The sequence below is a fragment of the Hylaeus anthracinus genome, unplaced genomic scaffold (genome assembly GCF_026225885.1).
Source record: "Hylaeus anthracinus isolate JK02 unplaced genomic scaffold, UHH_iyHylAnth1.0_haploid 11989, whole genome shotgun sequence".
NCBI classification, from domain to species: domain Eukaryota; kingdom Metazoa; phylum Arthropoda; class Insecta; order Hymenoptera; family Colletidae; genus Hylaeus; species Hylaeus anthracinus.
The window spans coordinates 17720624-17744062 of NW_026534337.1; the positions used below are offsets into that span (position 1 = coordinate 17720624).

At 34.0% G+C, this 23439-nt stretch overlaps 6 protein-coding genes across 12 annotated transcripts; 3 read left to right on the top strand and 3 right to left on the bottom strand.

The window, feature by feature from the left end:
* Positions 1-166: 166 nt before the first annotated feature.
* Positions 167-5489, top strand: LOC128887643 (tryptophan 2,3-dioxygenase). 4 transcript variants are annotated; one of them, XR_008460077.1, is made up of 7 exons: positions 167-467; positions 1246-1406; positions 1603-1808; positions 3795-4154; positions 4374-4664; positions 4795-4888; positions 5081-5222. XR_008460077.1 is itself a non-coding variant. In XM_054143758.1 (7 exons), the coding sequence occupies exons 1-7, from the start codon at positions 436-438 to the stop codon at positions 5045-5047; spliced, it is 1107 nt and encodes a 368-aa protein (XP_053999733.1). In that variant the 5' UTR covers positions 167-435; the 3' UTR covers positions 5048-5176. The 4 variants fall into 4 exon arrangements, 2 of the variants coding, with proteins under 2 accessions (XP_053999733.1, XP_053999731.1); XR_008460078.1 differs by having other exon boundaries at positions 5044-5183; XM_054143758.1 differs by having other exon boundaries at positions 4374-4623; positions 5044-5176.
* Positions 5387-9003, bottom strand: LOC128887647 (cathepsin O-like). The gene is made up of 7 exons (XM_054143763.1): positions 8709-9003; positions 7447-7585; positions 7079-7323; positions 6855-7003; positions 6688-6738; positions 5758-6026; positions 5387-5654 (listed from the first exon to the last, which is right to left on the bottom strand). The coding sequence occupies exons 1-7, from the start codon at positions 8892-8894 to the stop codon at positions 5617-5619; spliced, it is 1077 nt and encodes a 358-aa protein (XP_053999738.1). The 5' UTR covers positions 8895-9003; the 3' UTR covers positions 5387-5616.
* Positions 9004-10006: 1003 nt separating this feature from the next.
* Positions 10007-11461, top strand: LOC128887655 (40S ribosomal protein S3). Its single transcript, XM_054143775.1, has 4 exons — positions 10007-10085; positions 10544-10866; positions 10953-11140; positions 11242-11461. Exons 1-4 carry the CDS (start codon positions 10053-10055, stop codon positions 11424-11426), a joined length of 729 nt encoding a protein of 242 aa, XP_053999750.1. The 5' UTR covers positions 10007-10052; the 3' UTR covers positions 11427-11461.
* An 81-nt stretch (positions 11462-11542) lies between these two features.
* On the bottom strand, positions 11543-14421 carry LOC128887651 (Krueppel homolog 2). Of its 4 annotated transcripts, none has more exons than XM_054143772.1 (6): positions 14405-14421; positions 13505-13679; positions 13230-13411; positions 13057-13124; positions 12795-12928; positions 11543-12695 (listed from the first exon to the last, which is right to left on the bottom strand). In XM_054143772.1, exons 2-6 carry the CDS (start codon positions 13669-13671, stop codon positions 12482-12484), a joined length of 765 nt encoding a protein of 254 aa, XP_053999747.1. In that variant the 5' UTR covers positions 13672-13679; positions 14405-14421; the 3' UTR covers positions 11543-12481. The 4 variants fall into 4 exon arrangements, with proteins under 4 accessions (XP_053999747.1, XP_053999745.1, XP_053999744.1 ...); XM_054143770.1 differs by lacking the exon at positions 14405-14421 and adding an exon at positions 14088-14368 and having other exon boundaries at positions 13505-13676; XM_054143769.1 differs by lacking the exon at positions 14405-14421 and adding an exon at positions 14088-14367.
* Positions 14422-16010: 1589 nt separating this feature from the next.
* LOC128887648 (retinol dehydrogenase 12-like) lies at positions 16011-18585 on the top strand. The gene is made up of 6 exons (XM_054143764.1): positions 16011-16457; positions 17254-17361; positions 17438-17611; positions 17711-17918; positions 18009-18207; positions 18289-18585. The coding sequence occupies exons 1-6, from the start codon at positions 16283-16285 to the stop codon at positions 18484-18486; spliced, it is 1062 nt and encodes a 353-aa protein (XP_053999739.1). The 5' UTR covers positions 16011-16282; the 3' UTR covers positions 18487-18585.
* LOC128887657 (ras-related protein Rab-30-like) lies at positions 18579-22729 on the bottom strand. Its single transcript, XM_054143779.1, has 5 exons — positions 22240-22729; positions 21924-22007; positions 21615-21798; positions 21393-21544; positions 18579-21312 (listed from the first exon to the last, which is right to left on the bottom strand). Exons 1-5 carry the CDS (start codon positions 22324-22326, stop codon positions 21202-21204), a joined length of 618 nt encoding a protein of 205 aa, XP_053999754.1. The 5' UTR covers positions 22327-22729; the 3' UTR covers positions 18579-21201.
* Between the last annotated feature and the right edge of the window lie 710 nt (positions 22730-23439).

Genomic DNA, 23439 nt, shown 5'->3' on the forward strand with positions numbered 1-23439 from the left:
ATTTTTTTCTATCGAATTATTATTGTATCATATAATAGATTGGTCAATGAAAATCTTGCTAGATAATGTAATAGATGTGTCGTTATGACGTGTAACAACATTTAGCGAAACCATAATCTTCGATCGTTCGTAGCATGTGCCCTCGCTGTTGGAAATATAAGAGGGATAGTTTGATCGAGTCCGATGGTCATTCAGTTTTTAGTCGCGACTCGACCACCTCGTCGACGGTATGCGTCGCTTCTCGCTTCTCGCACCTCGTCGAATCGAACTTTAAAACTTCCAATTGAACGAGAACAAACGAGTATAGTAGCAATCTTGGGAAAAAGTTCAAAAGCAAAGTGGCAAATTGTTTGATAGGCAAATTTTTCTGGAGAAAACTTGTCAAACTACGCTTCCATCTGCAATTGCACGTCGAACAAGTTTTAATAGCCAAAAATGGCTTGTCCCTTATCCGACGGGATTATTGCGTAAGTAATATCAAGTAACCGTTTACAAGAATCTTGGCTGCGACGAATTATAAATAACACATTTTTCCGATCAATTTTTGCTGAAAATAATAAATAAACTTGTTAAATCGTGTGTAAATATCATATTAAGAATGTCAAGTTAGATTTAAAACACAGACCGGATCGAAGGGGGAATATGCAGGAAAAATATTTCGGGTTTCGAATGATTCATCGGTTGATTTACAGAAAAGATGGAAAAGACAAGACATGCTCGTATCGAGCATGCATATGTCCTATTTGACCTTGTTTACGAGATAAAGCGAGTTTTGTTTTTTCTCGTTAGACAGCTGATGATTATCGTGGTAGAAGATGGGTAAATGGTTAAAATGACTAGATTTAGATTGTATTTTAACTTGAACGCAAGGCCACCTTGTAACCAAGCCTTGTCATCGTTTCGTCTATTCTCGAAATATTCCCCGTTAGATACTCGTCTTTGTTCAAGACAAATATTATTCGTAAAGTGTAACAGTAACAGTTGAGCGAAAAATGCCAAGATGAAGAATGTAACGCGTAATAAAACCAGCTTCGCTTTTCGTTGAAAGAAAAGAAAAAGAAAAAGAAAAAGAAAAAGAAAAAGAAAAAGAAAAAGAAAAAGAAAACTGTCTAAATATACAGTATAGTATTATTATGTACGTAGATAGGAACGAACCACTGTTAACGAATGGTACGGTACGCATCGAAAGTATACATATCGAAAACTACTATGATAAGATGACGTTCGATGATTGGATTATTGCAGGGAGGATCAGGATCAAGACAACGATCAGCTGACCGAGGGTCCAGGCATGCTTTACGGGGAATACCTTCGGTTGGACAAAATCCTGACTGCGCAAAGATTGTTGAGCGCCGAGTACAACAAGGAAGTGCACGATGAACATCTTTTCATCGTCACTCATCAGGGTAAATAGAAAATATATGTAGCTAGTAGCTACCTACAACCTACAACATTTCTACAAGACACCGCGGCACTGCATTATTTTTACTAAATGTTATTTAATCGGTATCGTTTACTCGGCATTTATCGTGCATCGGCACACGATACGATGCAAGGAATCGTTTGATAACCGTTTCACACATTCTTCGTTTTCCATCGCAGCGTACGAACTTTGGTTCAAGCAGATTATTTACGAGCTGGACACGGTGAGAGCGCTTTTCAACCCGGAGACGAGCAGTTACGACTCGTTGAACAGTACCTCGAACAATCGTACAGCTCTTGAGAAAAATCGACTGTCCCAAGTTCTGAACGAGTCGAGAACTCTGGAGATCTTGAAGAGATTAAACCGCATCGTCCTCATTCTGAAAGTAAGCGACAAGATTCGCCACGAGACGATCTCGAGACGTATTGTCTTTTTTTATTTTAACATGGTTACACGGTTACACGGTTACACGGTTACACGGTTACACGGTTACACGGTTACACGGTTACATAAAGTAATAATTAGTAGGTACGGACGAAACTTTATCTAGTCTAGTTTAGATAGTTTATCTACTTTGTAAAACAAACAAATAATTAAACTTTTCAAAGTGAAATGATAATAGTATTATTACATGTGTATATGTTTAAACATCCTTGTTTCGCTACTTTATCGTCGAGCGGGTTTTCATACGACAACTACTATTACGCTACAACTACATACTTGAAAAAAGACATTATTTAAATATCTGCAATGTTCGTAGAAATGATAATGGTTATAGGTGTATTTCGAGGGTATGGTGATAAAAGTTAGGTTTGGAAAAAGAAACATTGAAACAAGATGTTTGCATCCCCTATGCGAAGGAAACACAACGCTAGGTAATCCTATAGAAACTCGAGGAATCGAGGCCAGTTCACGTTGACAATGACAGTGATGGAAGGAACGTGAACGACCCTTAATCGCAAGCCAATTAGGCCGCCACGATTCATGACAACGGGTGTTGATCCGTCGCTCTAACTTTCATCGAATTTCTTTCAAGAACCTCCCACTCCGATAAAAGAGCTATTATTCTATATCGAGAATACACATCGTTCCTATTTATTAATACAAGTAGGTACAGCTAGGTGAACCTCTTCTCTTTGTTAAAATGGCATGTTTAATTGGCAGTAAACCCGGACAAGTTACGTACATTTCTATTCGTTGTTCAACGAATATTTCAATTTTCACTCGCTTACTATCCGAGAGATCATTTACGAATATATCATACTTGATGAAATTTATTCGATCGTCGCGCACGTACACATCTATACATATATTGTATACGTATACACCTCGTGATAGCTCAACGATCAAAATCGATAGACTACTAAATATATTTTCCCTCCGTGTTCACCGTCAAGTATTTACAAACGGGTCAAGGTTCCCGGCAATACGACACTTTTTCGATACTGTTACTTTTCCGCTCTCCCACTTTCCAAGCCAATTCATGCCGGAATACGAAAGATTGTGGGAACTAAGCAGAAATAACAGCGAGATCTGAGTAAGTTAACACCGCTAGATGACATGCGACACCCCACACTGACACGCATAGATGCGTTAGGTAACAATCTCGCTGGCGCTCTTTCCATACCACAGAATGCAGGTGTGGTCGTTACCTTTTCTCGTCTGGTGTCGCTGAAAAATCACGTTACACAGGGTTAAGCATACAGGATTTCACGCGACGCGAGGTATCATTTCGTTTTCCAAAATGATCCTTTCAATATACAATAATAATAATAATAATAATTATTATTATTATTATTATTATGTAACAATGAATAATCGAGTAATCGGAGATTTCAACAAACGAATAATAGTAATAGCGTCACGACGCGTCGGATTGCGAGACACAATCTGTTGGATCAGTTGTACGCTTCTATGCTTCTACAAATGAGTTAAACCATGTATAAATATGTGATAATAACAGATCGAGGAGAAAAGATTGAGAAACATTGCGTTTCTTAGCTTATTTCTTGATTTTATAGCACAAATACACGACAGGTTGGTCTATGCCTATGTTAGCGATGGCGCTTCATTGTTGTGCGGTCGACACGTAAGCGTGGCAACCATACAATTGCGGCCGTGGGTGTCTCTTGGGCATGGACTTTCCAAGATCGATTAATGGTCTCTGTGTTCAAAGACACGAGCAAACTTCATAACCGTGTACTTGGCCGCGATAAACTCGAACAATTATATACGATAATATTATATGGTATTCACATGTATTGCGTCGCGTCGCTAAAATACGAAATACGAAATACGAAATACGAAATACATATCATCAACAGGACGAATGAAGAAATTATCTTTACTTTTTTTTTTGTATCATTTTCAGCTGCTAGTGGACCAAGTAACCATTTTAGAAACCATGACACCACTGGACTTTATGGCGTTTAGAGATTACCTGTGCCCTGCCTCGGGTTTCCAATCGCTCCAGTTTCGTTTACTAGAGAATAAGCTGGGAGTGAAGCAGGAACATAGAGTCAAGTACAATCAAAGTTACACAAGAATCTTCGGAAGAGATCCCAAAGCCATCGAAGCGATCAAACGCTCGGAGGAAGAGCCGAGTCTTAGCTGTCTTGTTCAGAGATGGCTGGCGAGGACGCCCGGCCTTGACACTCATGATTTCGACTTTTGGGGAAAATACAAAAGATCCGTCGAAAAGTTGCTCGCCGAACAAGAACAACTTGCTCGAGTAATCGTCCACTTAACGATCTGTTTTCTTCTTTTCTTTTCTTTTCTTTTCTTTCCTTTCGAATCAAACAAATCCAAATCTTTTTTTTACATTTTCTATCAAATTATTACACCTCATAGCCTACAACTAGTATAACTTTAATCAGTTTCGTTCAATATCGACGTTTTTCGAAATGGTTGCTTCGAATTCTACCTTTGACACTGTCCTTTTTCCACACAGAAACAAACAAAGGAACAGCTTCGAAATTATTACTTGTCGACTGTGCGTTCTCGACAAGCAGCCTTCGAGACGGTCTTCAACGAATCTCTTCACAACGCGCTCGTCTCACGAGGTGAAAGAAAATTCGCCTACGGAGCATTACAAGGAGCAGTGATGATCACGTTGTACCGTGACGAACCGAGATTCAGTCAACCGCATCAAATTTTGACCGCTTTAATGGACATTGATTCCCTTATCACGAAATGGAGGTGTAAGAAGAACCATTTAACCATTTTCATTCATGTAACTTTCGTGCGTATAATCTACATTTGAGATTATAAGAATATTAGAATTTACAGCAATATTTATTTCCATAATAATCTATCGTATATTTCAGATTAGAGAAAATACGTAAATAATAGATAATCTTTGTGTCTTCCAGATAATCATGTTCTAATGGTTCAGAGAATGATCGGGTCTCAACAACTGGGTACCGGAGGATCTTCCGGCTACCAGTACCTCAAGTCCACCTTAAGGTAATCTTTGAACGATATTATATCAAATACCAACGCAACGATACCTATACATATATTTTCAAGTCGTTGCCATCTTTCGCTTTACCATGTCATTTTTATTTACCTTTGATTTGTTTTATTCGTTCTCGCGAATATTCTAAATTCGATGCAACTAGTTAATTCCAACACCCAACTCACGTGTTTCGACAACAGCGACAGATACAAAGTGTTCTTGGACCTGTTCAACCTGTCTACGTTTTTAATACCTCGTCACATGATTCCGCCGCTGACAAAACAAATGAAGACAAAATTGTCCATTGCCTGCAACGGATGGAATCCGGACGACAAACAAAACAATTCGGAATGTACACTCGAGGCTACCTAAATAGTCGAGCACGATTTCCTAACGATAGGATATAGGTGCATATAATACAATACAATACAATACAATACAATACAATACAATAATAGATTATTCAGGAAATGTTACTTTTAGATATACATCTTATACAACTTATGTACGTATGTAAATCTTTATTAGATATACTCTTTATACTCTGTCGCTTAGCACATGTAATGTTTCGAAACGGAGTGTCTGTAAAATTATAGAAATAATCGTGTAGATTATTGTCGTTGTCAATCTTTTACAAAAGTACTATCTATGTACAATACATTATACAGTTTGATAGAAAAATACGATACTCGTTCGATTACGACCAATATCTTGGCTCGCGTCGATATATTCTTCTTTAAAGAACGTCCAGCGACGAAACCTGATTGGCTATACCTATCGAGACAAACGAATACCCTATGTGAATATACATATTATATTTAAAAAATATAAGATTCATACATATTTCACGGTGTTTGTAATACACGGCATATCGTACCACACAGATTACCGCCTATTCCTATGTATATGTAGCCTTTGTCTCCGAACCTCGATCCCCATGAATTTTTGATTATGTAGTGAGGTATAGTAGCCGATTTATCGTAGCCTACTATCTGTACAGCGTGATTCAAGCTATCGAAAGAACCATCGCAATGATATTGTATCACACCGCCCAAGTAATTCTGCCAGGATAAGGCATTCACCGCAGCCGCCACTGGTCCATGAGTAGCAAGCGTTACTAACAGATCATCCTCTGCGTCTCTAAAACTAACATTAACCTTACCATTAACGACAAAAACGTCGAGTGAGTCAATTATATTTATTACCCGTTCCAACCAATCGCGCTATCTTTTTCTCTTCCTTTCTTTTTTTTTACTTTCGTACTTTGTATCGTTAGTACTCGTATTATACTCAAGTTAAAACGAATACGTGCACCAGCTGTGCTAAACGAACCATTTCATTCGACCAATCAAACAACAAAGAAAAAAGTTGAAACTCTGGTCACGCGATATATTCGCGATAGAATCTCCTTACGTCCGTACGTCGGGTCATAGCGACTACTGCGACCAAATCGCCTACTTAATTTCCTTTTTCACGCGACTGTTTCTTCGATTGAGAAATGTAATAATTGTACATTAATATGATACGAGAAACATGACACATCTTTTTTTACGTCTATCCGATGACGTCAAGTTCTCATTAGCAGGACTAACACAATAACGGAATCCGCTCAGCTTATATAAGAGCTTGACTTTACAATTAGTTAGTACATACGTATCAATCTACCAACCCTCTATCGCACCAATTTTCTTCTAGTTTCTCAACGAATATTAACCAATAAATTGTTTATTAACTCAACAAACGTTTAAACGTATGTACAATTTACTTTGAAATATTCACTGCTATTTGTAGATCCAAAGTCTCTTACCTATCGCACGTGAAATCTTTTATTCTTATGCCAGGTGCTTTTCCAAATGTCCTGAAACAGACAGTTTAATACGACATAACAATATTAATCGTATCGTACGTTGCGCCTTACTCCTATACTTTCGATATACGTGTATATATGGTATATATGTACATACACCTACTCACTTGTTCAATTTACACATACTCGTTTGTCGCGTGAGCGGATAACTAGATTCCTGAAAAATTTCAACTTTCGACACCAACAACCACGACAGTAAACTGCATATATCACCTCCCTCGCATCCGAAATTACCATTTCTCGCACAGTCGATCATCTATTAAAGAAATCACCGAATCACAAATCTTCTTCCTTACCTAATTACCTAAATCTAAATAAATAGGAAACTCACTTCTTGGACACTCAACGTGCGTAAAGTGCCATTTTTAATCGCAAGCATCGATTCGGCGACTTGAACGGTGCTGAATGCCCAACAGGCACCGCAAGATCCTTGCTCTCGCACAGGAGTAACTACTCCCTTTTCTCTCCAATCGAATTTTAACGGCATATTTAATGGTTGAAGCGATCTTTTCGATCGATCAGTCGACTGCTTCGAACGATGCTGTCGATGATACGATGCGTTCACGTGTTTTACCCCTAATTACACATTTATTTATACATATATATATATTTTTTTTTTTAATTAGCGGTACATTAACGTACATGTGTATCTCGACTCGCAGTTTTCTGTACAGAATATTTATTTTACAAGTGTTTCACCTCTTACGGGAAGGTCAGGTACAAGGGTTTGCGCCAAAAACTCCTCTTCCGACATATCAGAGTATGCCGTGAGCCCATAATACGCGCTCTCCTGTGATGATCGAAGCCCATTCATTTTTTCTATGTACCGCAACGATCTCTGTAATTAATTGTAAGACACGCGTCTAACGTTACGTAAAATAATCATTTTCGTTCTATAAAAGGTAAAAATCAGTCATCTACGTTTTTCAGAAAACTTTTTATTTCTTTATTTCTTTTATACGGCGATAAAAGCAATCTCTACAACACTTTATTACAACTTTATGTTAACCGGTCAATTTTGTTCATTTCGTTAGAAAAGGTAGACTCGACGATTTTGTGCAAACCAAGCCAACAACCTAGGGACGCTTTGTAAGCGGCTTGTCGAACTTTCAAATGTTTCGCACCCACAAACATACCGACAATCACTCAACACGTTTTTTTCTTTAATATCAGTGGCGCCATCGGTGGGAAAACGTCCAAGTTTGTAGCGAAACAAGTTACCACCGTTCTTACCAGATGACCCCACTAACAAAAAGATCGGTAATTATTGTTGCATTATTGCTGGATATCTAAAAGCAAGTAAGCCTTTCAAAATATACTAAAGTAATATATTGTAGTGTTGCGAAGCAAAGAATCGTATTAATGATGCATTTAGGACAAATAAAAGATAATTTATTTAAAAATATCGGTGCCGCCACCTTCGAGAAACGGTGGCAACTATTTTCTCTACAAACTTGGACGTTTTTCCCACCGATGGCGCCACTAGTATTAAATTAAAGCCAGTACTAAGAAACTGTTATCGTTTGCGAGCAAACAATTCTTGGCTTTTCTGGATCTACCTGGATGCACGCATAGTCATAGTATATCCACGTACATCCCACCCCCAGCCGACAAGCTATTTCACTAACGAATTACTTCAACATCATCGTCATGTATCATACCAGCCCTATCATTATTCGCAAACCATCGAAACACTTTGAAAAGGATACGACTTACACTTGGTATCGTTATTGTATATTTTATCGATAAAAAAAAAAATCAAATTTGTCGCTTTTCCAAAAGAGGAAGCAGATCAAACTGATAAGGGCAGTGTTTGTTCGTGTACGCGAACGCGAGAAATACTCGGAAAACTGTCACTTGTAAACCAAATCAAATCAACAATTACCCAAACTACCTATATTGTGTGTAAAGTGTCTGCTATATGTTATCTGAAATATTTGTTTCTTTAATTTACGACTTACCTTAAATCGTTTGAACCTTTCCTCGTATTCTGCCGGGTCGTTTCTATAAGATTTATTATAACGCGTGACATAGCTAGTAAAAAGCTTAATATCCTCGGTGTTAGTATCAGGTCCGACTCTGATCGGTATTACCAGAAAGCATAAACTCACTATCAACACTGTATATGCTACTGTTCTCCATTCCATGTCGAGAGTAAAACATAATCGCGGCTATGACACACGATACACGATATACTTGGCACGGTAAAGCACCGTACGCATACATATTACATATCTATGTATACATATAGGTACACAAGTGATATCTCTTTACATAACTCGATCCAATATTGTGTGCAACGTAAAAGCATATCGTGCATGTGTTGAGATAGTATCAGGACCAGGACCGTATGAAGAAAATGTAATTAAAATAGCGTAACTTAACGATGCTGATCGACCCTCGCATATTTTACAGAAAAAAAAAATCTCTTACATAAATTTCGACTGTGCTTCCTTTTATTCATCCAATACATAAATACATACACTAATGTAATTATTATGTAATTTCTTGTTTTCCTTTTTTTATCGAATGTCGAATATGTACATTCTTTCCATTACACAAATAATGCTTTAATGTTAAGGCCCAGATTATAGAATTGATGATTCACCATTTCTACATTTCTATTTACATATGTATTCGAGAAATTGTTTTTACTTGTACTTTATACAAATACTTATTATATAAACTCTACGTAAACTCCACGCTTAGAATTAATTCTCATCTCTTCCCTCATCATACCTCTATTTACATCCTTACACTTGCATGTATTTAAGTGTACAGGGTGTCCCAAAAATGTTGGAGTTCCTTGAAAGGGGTGGTTCGGGAGGTGATTTGAAACAACTTTTTCCTTTGCGAAAATGTCGGGCAGATATTAACAAAAAACCACGACCAATCAGAGCGCGCGCATACCGTTTTCCGCTAATATCTCCTCAACGAAGCCCCATCCGACATTTTCGCAAAGGAAAAAGTTGTTTCAAATCACCTCCCGAACCACCTCTTTCAAGGAACTCCAACATTTTTGGGACACCCTGTATACATAGTAATTGAACGTCATACACTGGTCACTTAAATTTATATACTTTTTTTCTTGAAAAACCATAAACCCTAAACCATTAACCATAAAACATAAAAATAATTATTCTACGAGATAATCGTATATGAAAAAGTATTTTTAAGTAATCCTACTTTTATTATAAATATTGTTTTGACTTCGAAGTCGATCGACTCTCTAAGCAAATTCCGTTACTTCCTCTTCCAGTTGAGTCTTTTGGATTTTGGTTCTTTCCAACACGCCAGCATTGAACATGGACAACCGTTCTATCTCAAAGAAGAGAAAGGTTGGTGAATTTTAACAATCGGCGATAAACAATTTTTGAAAATATCATGTTCAGTGTAGTAATGGAAGCCAAGAAAAAAATATTTTGAGAAAAAATAAAAATATATAACACGTGAAAGTTACGGATGACGTGGATGCTTTCAACTCTGTTAACTGTTTAGTTTATACATGTATTTCTACACTTGGACCGTTACAAACATCAAAAATATACATGAATATCATTCATTGTCAACGTTCAACGTTCAACGTTTATTCAAGGCTACCTATGTGTATACTTACCAACAAACATGTACTTTTAGGTTAATCTGTGATTCGTCCGTTAAAAACAAATTCTATAGATGTATCTATATTCTAAAAAATATAAATTGCTAATCTATTAAAAAATTATCAAGTCACTTTATTTATGATGTATTCGTAATCATTGTAATTTATATTTAATAATTTGCATTTTATTTTTAGTTTGTCGGAGATGGTGTCTTCAAAGCTGAATTAAACGAGTTTTTAACACGCGAACTCGCTGAAGATGGATATTCTGGAGTAGAGGTACGAGTGACTCCTCATCGTACCGAAATTATTTTGTTGGCGACTCACACGCAAAGTGTTCTTGGAGAAAAAGGTCGTAGGATCAGAGAATTGACTTCTGTAGTACAAAAGAGGTTCAACTTCAAAGAAACGCAGAATATCGAATTGTATGCTGAAAAAGTTGCAACACGTGGACTTTGCGCTATCGCTCAAGCAGAATCCTTACGTTATAAATTAATAGGAGGTCTCGCTGTACGAAGGTTAGTGGAATATCTTGCTTACTTGAACACAGCCTACAAATGGTAACATCAATTCTAACAACAGTATTAAATATGTACATTTTTAGGGCTTGCTATGGAGTTCTTCGTTTCATCATGGAATCGGGAGCAAAAGGTTGCGAAGTTGTTGTCAGTGGTAAATTGCGTGGACAGAGAGCCAAATCGATGAAGTTTGTTGATGGACTGATGATTCATTCCGGAGAACCTACCAATGAATACGTTAATATCGCGACGCGTCATGTACTTCTTCGACAAGGTACTTTCAACTAATATACATTAAAGTGTTACCGACAACTAAATTTCAAGGTTCAAACACAGACCAACCAATTGTTAAAAAAAACAATCCTTTTGTTTTAGGTGTGCTTGGCATTAAAGTCAAAATTATGCTACCATACGATCCCAATGGCAAGACAGGCCCGAAAAAACCTCTTCCAGATTCTGTTTCTATTGTCAAACCAAAGGAAGAAATATTCCCTACGCAACCAACATCCGAAGTGAAAGCATCGAAAGACATGCCACAACCGGCACCGCTTGCAGTATAATTTGTGCACAAATGACAATAAACTTTTAAAAGAAATGTCGTACTTGTATTTCTTTCTATGCTATCGATAAAATCTAATAGGATAAAATAATAGTTACAACGACAGACTGCAAGAAATGAAAATTGTATTATTTTTATATTTTATTTACGAAAGTTTCACAGATCATGCTTAAACTTAGTATTTTATTTCATTTTATCTTTCCTTTATCTTCTTAATTCAATAAAATTGTACTAATTAACCTAAAATATCATTGGAATATCAATTAGGATATTTAACCTTGTAAGACGAGCCAAATACTGTTTTATTACAGTGTTCAAAGAATAACCCATATCTATATCAAATAATGAAAAAATGATTTGTCTAATATTATACATAAACTATTTCTTAGCACGCATTGAATATTTCTTGGGAAAAGAGGAGTGCGTAAACATAAACGTTTTTAAAATTTACAAAAAATACATATTATAATGTGGGATAATACATCAATCAATGTATGATGTGAGTTTACTTAGAAATATATACTTGTTCGAGTTCAATAAGCGTGTCGGAATGTTACAATAAATATGAACATATATATATATATATGCAAAATATTAGAATAAACGTTTAACGATACTCGTTATAGTGTGATTGTTATCCATTCGTCCATAATAATTTAACGCTATGTAGTTAAAATCTTGTTGCGTTATCAATAATAATACGCATTACAGAATATGAAAAATCCGATTATTCAATTTCAAGATCGTACAAGTACTTTCGTACTTGGTAAATGAATCCTAAATTTAATCTAGTAATTATTCGTATGAAATTTTTGCAAAAATCTTGCTATTATTTATAACAATCAGACATAAATTGCAAGATATTAATCGCAATTTCAAAATGTCATCTTATACTTTGTTTGTTTTAATACATTTCAAATGATACTTGGTAGCCTTGTTGTTTTTGATATTTGCACTCGTTTTATCATCCAATTATGTTGTATGAAATTATTAATTCCATGGACCCTAAAACCCCAGGAAATCTAATTTCAAAAATGATGTATTGAAAATGAAAAATTATTGACGAATCGGAACCATTTGTTGCGTGAGTAAAAGTAGACCCTGAATCATTCGTCGAACTATTTCCGGCAGAGACTGTCTTCTTGAAATGGAACTTAGTCTATTTCTAAGTTCATAAAATACATTACGAGTAAATGGATTTCTTTGTGATTCTAGACGAGATTTCAAGAATTGATAATAAATAATAGGCGTTAGTAAACCAGCACGACCCCTAGAAAAAATTACCTTTGTTAAGTACTTGAAAAATATTTAATTTGTGTACTTGTAATTTATCTTTGGAAAGATAATGTATATATGTCGAGATACTTACGTAAATACGAGGAGAACAGTAAATGGCAAAATAATTATCTCTGATAGTGCGCACAGACGCAAAATGTTCCGTGATTGAAATTCCACTATAGAAATGGAGAGGCGTGCTCCCCACAAACTATTCTGTCCTAAACACTTAATTAGAAGAAGACAAAATATCAGTTGTCATAACAATGACTATACATATCTTAGAACGCTACGTTAGTCTTACGTCATTTCAAAGTATATAATTTAGCCTAATAACATGAAACTTGTTCACTTACGTCCAGCAATGTGAGCAAATAACTAGCGAAATGCATCAATGCAAATAAAAATATGGGAATTAACACCACTAATTATTAGTTAAGAAATAAGAATTTAGAATTATATCTGTATAATGTGTTTGTTCGAGACAGACTATTTCAGTTTCCTACACATTATCGAATAAAAAGGATACATGTAACAGGAGCTGCGTACAAGAAAATCAAAGAATAAAATAAATAGTGAAAGGAATCTTCAAGAAATAAAAGGTTTAGAAATGGTCTATTAAGTTGAACGCGTGGAACTCTTTGGTGAAGCCGTAATGCACTTGTTGCTGCACTACTCATTAAGGCTTTGTAATAAATGTTATAAGGATTCCTGAAAAAAATACATAATATAAAATTAATATGTGGAACAATAAATTTATATTTTTGGATTGATTCGATAGAAGAAGGTTATAGAATAACATACCCAAATATAGGAATGATGTAACCAATAGTAAATATAATAGTAAAAAGTCTTGTAATCCATAATCCAACTTTAATCTTATTGTCGATAATGTGTTGCCTCAAAGCATTCCAACCTTTTTCTACTTGTGGAGAACTATCACCCGAACCTGTACTCGTGGTATCCGCCATCCTATCTACTAAGAAAAGAACTTTTGTAAAAATGTGAATAATTACAGTTTCAATTTTTAAAGCAGTTTTAACAAGTGCACACAATGTCTTTAGCCTGTCTAAAAATATATTCGAACATTATGTATCTATTATTGACACGTTGATCATGTAAATCGCGTCCTGTTTTCTAAAGTGAAAGCAGGTAATTCTGATGGGAGATGAAATGTACAACATCTCAAGTACAATTTAGACAAACTAATCTCGCTATAACTTGAAAGAAATCTCATATGAATACAAACTGTTAACAACGTTATACGTGAAATATTATTAATGCCTCGCGTTTTCGTTAATCGAGTTCTCCAATTGTAAACTTTTAAGAATCGTGTGTATAAATCAAATCGAGTCAAGTCAACGGTAATAAATTAAAATTAACTTACTTTGTGAGAAGGTAAATCAAACGTTCGTTTACTTGCCAAAAATGTAAATTCTTTCAAACGCACGTATAAACATAAACGTTATTTATTTCAGTCAGCCCAGAGCGCATCTACACGCAACTCACTACTCACGTTTTACACGTATATATGAATATACTTGACTTGGCCAGGTATGCCTTAATAATTACCCTGGGTCTGAGTTTCGTTTTTAAGATTTCTAATTTCTCTGATAGATGGTGCGAATGAATTTCTTCGTCGTTACTTTTACGACACGAGACACGAGACGCGAGATGCGACTTACGATTTACGATTTACGATACCTCTTGTACTTTACCAAAAGAGGGCTACAAACAACATTCAATTCTCGCAAGTTTTCATCAAATTCCTTTAAAGAACATAAAGTTATTTCTCAAATATTGAGGTTGTAACGGGGCTGTTATCTACCTCTTCGATCTTTGACCTCCGACATTGATTCGGCTAGGTTACTAGCCAGTGTTTCCCCTAGGAACCTACGATTCTCTATAGCCATCTAACGGCGATACATATAAACTAGAAAAGTGTCACATGGTTTCTACCCTTGTACCGCTTCACCGCTTGTACCCTTGTATCGACCTATCGACTGGTAAAGTGGTAAACACGTAAAGTCCGTTTCTTCAACTGGCTTCCATATCCATTGATATCTTTTTTACACATTATTCCGATTAATTACGTTTTGGTTGTTGTTGGATTCTCTCCATGCATATTTCTAAAATGATTGATATGACATCTACACACACACACACACAAGTTTATCGAAAAAACAATAAGCAATATTGGTTGGTGACGTAGCTCTGCTATAGAGGTATCGGCCCAAATGTTCATTTCAATATCAAAAACTTTTGTTGTTTCTTGTAATTATTATTCAAGTTTTATTCAAGTTTGTGCACACATGAAATAATAGTAACAATTTTTACGAAATATCAAATTCATTTCTTTGTTTACTAAGAGAAGACCGAGTGATGAGTTTCAATTCGTGCTGATCGACGCTGGAATTTGGTGTCATTGTTATCGAAATCTTACTATATTATCGATGAGTAATACCGAATACCGGATGAAACGCAGTTTCCTTCTCTCTCTCTTTTTTTTCGTTTTTTTTTTGCTATGATGCCCGTCCCATGTTCCTAAACTAAATTGCATTTGTCTTATAAAATGCAATGCTGTGCTTTGGTAATTTTGTTACGGACGTATTACTAAGGAAGAAGCCAATAAAATTAGCTATGTATTTATTTAAACATTCTTTAAACATCGAAAATTAATAATTTACCTACAATACGATCCATACGTACTATGTACATTATATCCAATGTAAATATGTTATCAAAATATACAAACTTGTAATCATTTTTTAAAGACTCCATCATGTTATTAACAAGAAAATAAAAATTGTATAGTTTGTTTTTCACACTATAATGTCGGTCATTTCGATTTAATTACACATAATTTTAAATCATTTTTATTTATATAAATAAATAACAGAGTGAAAAAACATTCGTTAGTCTGAATGTTAGGTTAAGAAATGGAAAAAAAACTATCACTTTTAGAATGCGTTAAAATTGTCGAAAATTGTTGATAAACATGTTGAGAAATCCAGTAAAAGAGAAAATAATTGATCTATTCGTATTGTTTTATTATTGTATATATACTATAACTATCGTTTGACAAAACCACCCTGTGTATTTATATGTATACGCGAATCGATAAGATAAATAAATATGATACATGATAATATTTTATTTTCATTATAACGAATATGTATGTATCATACCATTATATACTTATTATGTACATGTATGTCTCGAAATAAAAATCGAATAATAATTTTGCTAAAAGTATTATTTTTCATATTGTTTCAGCGAAAAGACACAGATTTTTCATGTTTAATGTGAATAAGATGGGGTTCAAAGTACACGGAAAAATGTTGCAAAAAATACAGGTGTGATGCGTTCCGCGTATAACGGTATAAATCTTCCGTTCGAGACGAACAGAAAAGTAGCTCAAGACTTTCTGGGAGTAAAGAGAACTACCTGACGTGTCGGTTTAATTCATAATCAGTTCTTCACTCGCAAACGTCGCTTTAGCATGAAGATTCATTCGTCTGTCCCACGTCGGACTGCATAAATTAACACTTTTCGAAATTGTGGACAACTAATTTTAAAAGAATGCTATTCATCAGTTCAATATTTGCTGTAATGACAAGCGTTTTAATGTATTGTAAACATCGAGAAAGTTGCCCCTTCATCATTCAACGAATCATCAACGAAGTGAAATATTTTATATTAGGTATCAAAGAAGCTTTCAACGATTGGAAAGATGCAAAATATAACAAGAATAATGGTAAGTTTAAGGAGCAAATTTAATCCTTTAGCGTGATTTTATCGATTATTGTAAAACTTGAAACTTCTATCACGCGCCTAATTTTCACAGAGATATTATCGTTGCCTTTATTTTTTGTTTACATAATTAGTAAATGTTGCTTTAGGTAAGAAATGATATGTCAAAAGCTGCATTTATATTTATACCGTCTACTTTTGAAATTAAGAAACATTGCGAAAATGTGAGTTCGTTCGAACTGAATAAACATTAATGTACGATATATAGGGTGTTTTCGCAGTATAAAATAATCATTAATTTTATAGACAATAATGGTTATATCACCGTAGTTAAGCCGTCCACATTAATTTGTTCCTGTTACAAGGGAAAATTACCAGCGTTCGATAATTCTGAACGTTCTGTAAATGGAAAATACCAAGTGAACCTGTAAAGAGAAGCCGGTGCTAGTGATTTATCCTCGTAACGGAAACAAATTAGTGCGACCAAGATTGGGATATACATATGTATGTAATGTACTAATTGTACCCGTTGAACAATTTGCAAGTAAAATGTCTTACATCAATATTTATTAATATTTAATACGTAAATTGCAAATTATGTACATATATAATTTGTTGCTGTATTAAAATTTATGAAACGAATAATGGATGTGGACTTTAAAACTTCGTACTGCATATAAACTGAAAAAAAAAATATGTACATATAAAGATACATACGAACGCGTGATTCAGAGGCTTTAGAAACTTGAAATAACTCTATTATACTTCATAAAGTAAATTGAGTGGTATATTTTTTTCAGATTGTCCACCCCAAAAAGGCAGAGTTGCAATTGTAACAGGAGGTTCTAGAGGAATTGGTGTAGATGTGGTTAAAATGCTTTTAGAACTTGATATGGAAGTAATCATTGGTATGTTTACAAAGTACTTAAATTTCTTCAACATATTTCTTTTTTCCTTAAAATTATTTTAAAACATATTTTTTAGCTTGTAGAACACCTGCCGCCGGCGACGAAACCATTTTTCGGATTAGAGAGTCCGGTGTAAAATCTGGTGTAGCAAAAGTATACAAACTTGATAATTCTTCTTTAAAGTCTGTAAAACAATTTGCTACACAGATAAAGAAAGATTACAAACAAATTCATGTTTTAATCAATAATGGTAAGGCAATTTTGAATGTTCATTGTTTAATTTTTCCTCTTGTAGATAACAAATATGCCTAGGGAAAAAGCATATCGTATATTATTTTGATGTTTGTAGCCGGTGTTATGTTCTGTCCTTATCATGAGACCGAGGATGGCTTTGAACAACAATGGGCTGTAAATTACTTATCACATTTTTTATTGTCAGCACTTCTATTACCATTATTGAAAGCTGGTGGTCATCCACAACAATCCAGTAGAATTGTTAATGTTTCCTCGTGTGCTCACCTTTTGGGGAAAATTAATTTCAATGACATTAACAACAAGTATGGTATCACTATTTTATGTGGCATTACTATTTGTCGCTTATGTATAATCGATATCTTTGCTGATTACATACTTAATTCCTTAAACAGAAACGGTTTCATCAGTGGCCAAGCATATGCTCAAAGTAAATTGGCACAAGAAATATCTACAAAAATATTACAAAATCTCTTAAAAGAAAAAAAATATCATGTACAAGTTTACTCTGTACATCCAGGCATAATATTAACAGATCTTTTTATACATACTGCTCTTTGGAGATTTAAATTCTTGTTTCAACGGATTCTTAAAGTATGTAGAAAACAGGAAACATATTTGTCACGCATATTTAAAAATATTCAATGATAATAAATGCATATTCACTCTATTCAGTCATCCAAAGAAGGAGCTACACCTATTGTATATGCAGCTGTGAACAAAGCAATTGAAAATTATGGTGGTATATACATCAGCAATTGCCGTCCTACTCCTAGTCATCCAGATGCGCTCGATTTATCTATTCAAAAACAATTGCTCAATGTATCTCTTCAACAAGTGCAGCTAAATGATTTTTTCCAATACATAGAGTAACAATATATATTACATTTAACGATGGACAACTTCTGTTCAAAAGTGTATTATTTATTACAAACTAGAAAATTAATAAATCTATGTAAATAAAATCGAAAATATGTTTGTTTGTTTATTACATCATAATTAGAAAACGGTTCGATATTTTCCAATGAAAGTTCATACACGTGGAGACATCTTTTCAATTTAGAGATAACCTAACCTTTACTTTTAAATCTTATTATACATACATATATATAATATTTATATATTGCCATCTCCGTCAGAAAAACTTGTAAATATGGAATTTGAAACTAAACAAAAATTATCGTCACCAATGACTTAAACATGTACAAAACTGTTTGTTAATATAATCGCATCTTAAAAAAAAAAAGAAACAATTTCTTACACAAATATACGTATTTTATTAATTTGTGATTTATTTATTTGTATAGATTACTACTAAGCAAATCGATAAAAATTTACAATAAACTTATATAATACGAGAATATTAAAAATCTTGCCAGCTTGAAAACTGTACAACGCACCTCTTAAAACTGTTTCGTATTCGTACATTGATTGTTAATACACCGTAGTTCACATTTTATAGATATAAAATGAACATATGAAATAATTCCGTAAATTAGTGAATAACTGGAAACAATTTCCCTTGCATATCGTTTTTTTTTTTTCTTCAAGAAACTGCAATAAATTTTTTTATCGAAACAAAATCATTAATCACTTGTACCTTATTTCCAAATTATAGAGGATGCGATCGAATAACGTGTACAAGTCGGGCACGAGATGGTTTCTTATGAAAAAATAAGAACTAATTATGTTGTAAAATTTGTTCATTTAAAGCTTAGTTTTCGAGAAAATCGAGTTTAAAAAACCTATTCGTACATATGCTGTAACAACGTATCGTGTATGTACATACATCACCGTTAGACAGATCAACGAAAACTAACTGCTTAGGCAGGTAACTGTTAGAAGAAGTGTCCGATCAATGTTTACAAACACAATACGCGTTATACGATTCTCGACGAATTGTTGCTCAGCCATAACAGCACACGTACAAATAGGATTTTTAAACTCGATTTTCTCGAAAACTGAGCTTTAAATGAACAAATTTTATTGCATATTTTTCCATAAAGAACCACCTCGTGCCCGCTTGTACATATTATTCGGCCACACCCTGTATACTATGTTATTTTTATTCTTCGAAAGACGCATTAATTCTTTCAAGACTAATTTTATGTCGACATGAAGTTAAACAGTTGCCTTTTTTTGTCCATACATGAACTGATATGTTTTTATCAGTATAGTTTTATTACAAATCTTTGTTCATGTTTCATTTCATAATGAATAATTATTACACAGTGACTGTAATTTGAAGTTTCATTTTCCGTTGAAACTTAATTATGTAAGAATCACAATGATTTTTAATATATTATGTCATTATATATTTAAATGAGATAGATGTATCATAATTTGTAGAAATAACGAGAAATTACATATAATATTATCATTTTCCATGGTATATACTTGGATTTAGATATTATTACAAAATGATCTACGGATATTAATTTGCAATAATAAGTAATATTACTGACAAAAAAACTAAACTAAACTTTTATTTAAACTTATACTTAATAAATGAATAATGTGTTTGTAACTACTGGATAAAAAAAAGCATAGTTATTGAACATTTAAAATTATGTAAACTTATGTATAATGCTTTATATTTAAAATATAAAAATATGTAAGGACTAGAGCAACGAGTTAAGAAAACTGTGTTATTAGTACAACAGTACGAGCAATAGCGGTCTTATTCTATAAAATATAAATACTAATAAAAGATCTAAAAATGATAACATTAGAGAATACTCGGATGGAACAAGCAATAATTATCTGTTGTTTAAAAACAATAAATAAAATCTCAAACAAATACAACAAACCTTTGGTAATATAAATGCTACTAAGGAAATCTGTCAATTATGTGCACTAATATTACAATCAACAATTATAATCAATAGAAACGATTATTGGTAATAGTTTTGGTAAATTATTACGTTTTAAGAACGTACAGAATCGTTTGGTTTTTAATATCAAACATCGGTAGTACTTTACAGCAGTGTAATAAATACTTATAATATATGTATATTGCACGTTTGAAAAAATCCTGGACAATATTAGGCTTAGAATTTTTAGTAAAAACCTTATAATCACTGCGATGACTTTGAAGAATTCAGTCACCAAATATGAAATATCTATTTGTACTTTTCGACACAACAAAAGATACTATAAAAAATATAGTATAATTCTGTTAATGGAAACATTATTGTGCCTAGACACAGGCCCCTAACTTATTTGTTATCCATATAGTGCAATCATTTAAAACCATAACAAAAAGATTTCTTTAGTCGATCTCTATGAAAACACGCTAGTTGACGAACAAATATTTGTCAACATACTTAAAATTCATTTCAATTTGAAGTATCGAATACTTTTTGCAACAAAACTGTCTATATAATCTATACGATACAACACTAGATGCTAATATATACTATCAAAGACGAGCTAGTGTTTGAATCTTTTTTCTTTCTGTTATGGAAGATTGACTAGTATCGCGTTCAATCTTCGTCCACTATAAAAACTGTACGATAATGTTCTACATACATATTTAGCAACTAAAATTGTTTTTACGAGTGACTTAATATTACATATAAAAGCTACTTAAGAAAGTCGACTACAACCACAGTTACTTGTATCACCGATCGATGTTGTTTTCCCGTTTATCGAAGTTGTATTTGTGTCATATCTAGGCAGTTCTTTACTGCGTGCTTGCTAAAATGATATATTAACTAATATATGTAATTAAATCATAAAATAAAAATGTCCTAGTAATTAATGTATCACTGAAATACCTCCATGAGTTCTGCTGCTATTTCCATGAACAAACGTTCTACATTTTCTGCTTCTTTAGCAGACGTTTCCAAGAAGTACATTCCATGTCTTTGTGCAAAATCTTCTCCGACATGCGTCGGTATTTCTCTATCTTCCCGATCAATTTTATTACCTATCGATTAATCACGTAATTACGTATAATTAGTATACATAATATTCTTACGATATCGTAAAATACTTACCTACTAATATCCTAAGAACTTTATTACTCGCGTATTCTTCGATTTCGCGTAACCAATCTGGTAGACAATCGAACGTTGGTTGACAAGAAATATCGTAAACTAAAATCAGAGCATGAGCCGACCTATAATAACTTTGAGTTATCGAACGAAATCTTTCTTGTCCAGCAGTGTCCCAGATTTGAAGCTAAAAGAAAGTCGGTATTAAGTACACATAATGGAAAATTAAGCTAAAAAAAAAAAAAAACTATATACCATAAACTTGTACGTGGAATGAATCATAAGATGTTAGATGTTACATCATACGCATACCTTAACTTTCTCGTTTTCTACTTCTACGGTTTTAATCATAAAATCGACACCTATCGTTGCACCCTGACCAGGAGGAAATAATCCCTAAAAATGGAATTAATACATATATTTTAATACCTGAAACTACTTAGTAAAAATAGATTAAATGTTTCGTGTAAAGAATTTTAAGCGAACAATTAATCATACATTATGAAAACAGATGGTGCCGCTCAGACGAAAAATTCTACGTAAAATAATAAAATTGATTTATCAACGAATAATAATTTCACTCGTTACGGATAATAAATAATGAGAAATTATTCAGCAATATACGTACTTGGGTAAATCTGCGCACGAGGCAAGTCTTGCCGACGCCCGCATTTCCGACGAGCACAACTTTAAAGAGAAACTTATAATCCTCCATCACATCTGTGCGACGTTACGGTCAAAAATTCTGGGTAAAATTAACGATACATTTGCGAGAACAAGTTGTATAATTTTCACAATTGTTCACGTTAACCAATACTTGAAAAATCTCGTAATATACGCGCTTACGATCAGATGTATTTTTCTTTTCGATCACACGTATCAAACAGAATAAAAATGTTTACGGCATTACTGTTGCACAATCATCGTTTTTCCGTAATCGTAACTCACTGTACACACACGGCGGTTCATGTGTTCATGTTCGCAAAGTAAAAATGAACGTGCACTCAATAAAAATCGAGAATATCGTTCCAAACTTTCTGCCATTCTGTCAAAATGACGTTTTCATCAGTCCCCAGGGCCCCCATGGGTCTCAGCAGGTCTCAGGTCTCGGCTCACTTATTAAAAGTTGGTACAAAGTCGAAAGTTTTCTAGCGCCGCGTGGGAAAAATTCACCCAACTAAAATGTGGAGCGCATGCGCTTCTATGCAAGTATAGATATAAGGGTGTCCCAAAAATGTTGTAACACTTTGAAAGGGGTGGTTCGGGAGGTGATTTGAAACAACATTTTTCTTAGCGAAAATGATCAGTAATGGGCAAAACCCTAGGCATCGAATAAATCTGAAGTTTGCTGATATGTCTATCTCCTTTCCTCTTTTCAAAATTTTTCAAAGAAGGAAACGTGACAAACATATCGGCAAACTTCAGATTTATTCGAAGTCTAGGGTTTTGCACATCTCTAGAAAATGTTGTCCTAGGCTTCGTTGAGGAGATATTAACGGAAAACACTGACCAATCAAAACGGGCGTACATTTTCGCTAAGGAAAATGTTGTTTCAAATCACCTCCCGAACCACCCTTTTCAAGGTGTTACAACATTTTTGGGACACCCTGTATATATAATATGTACAGAGTAGCGGGTTTTTTAAGTATAATTTTTGAAACGACAAAATTCTCTTTTTTAATTCTTTTAAATAATTTAAAGCAATTTAAAGAAACCGCTACTGTATATGTGTATGCAACATGTTGCAACAATGTTATGTTATAGCTTGGATCCCTGATTTTGTTATGTTACTTTGTCGTTCGTTCGAAATCGTACTTGAATGAATCGG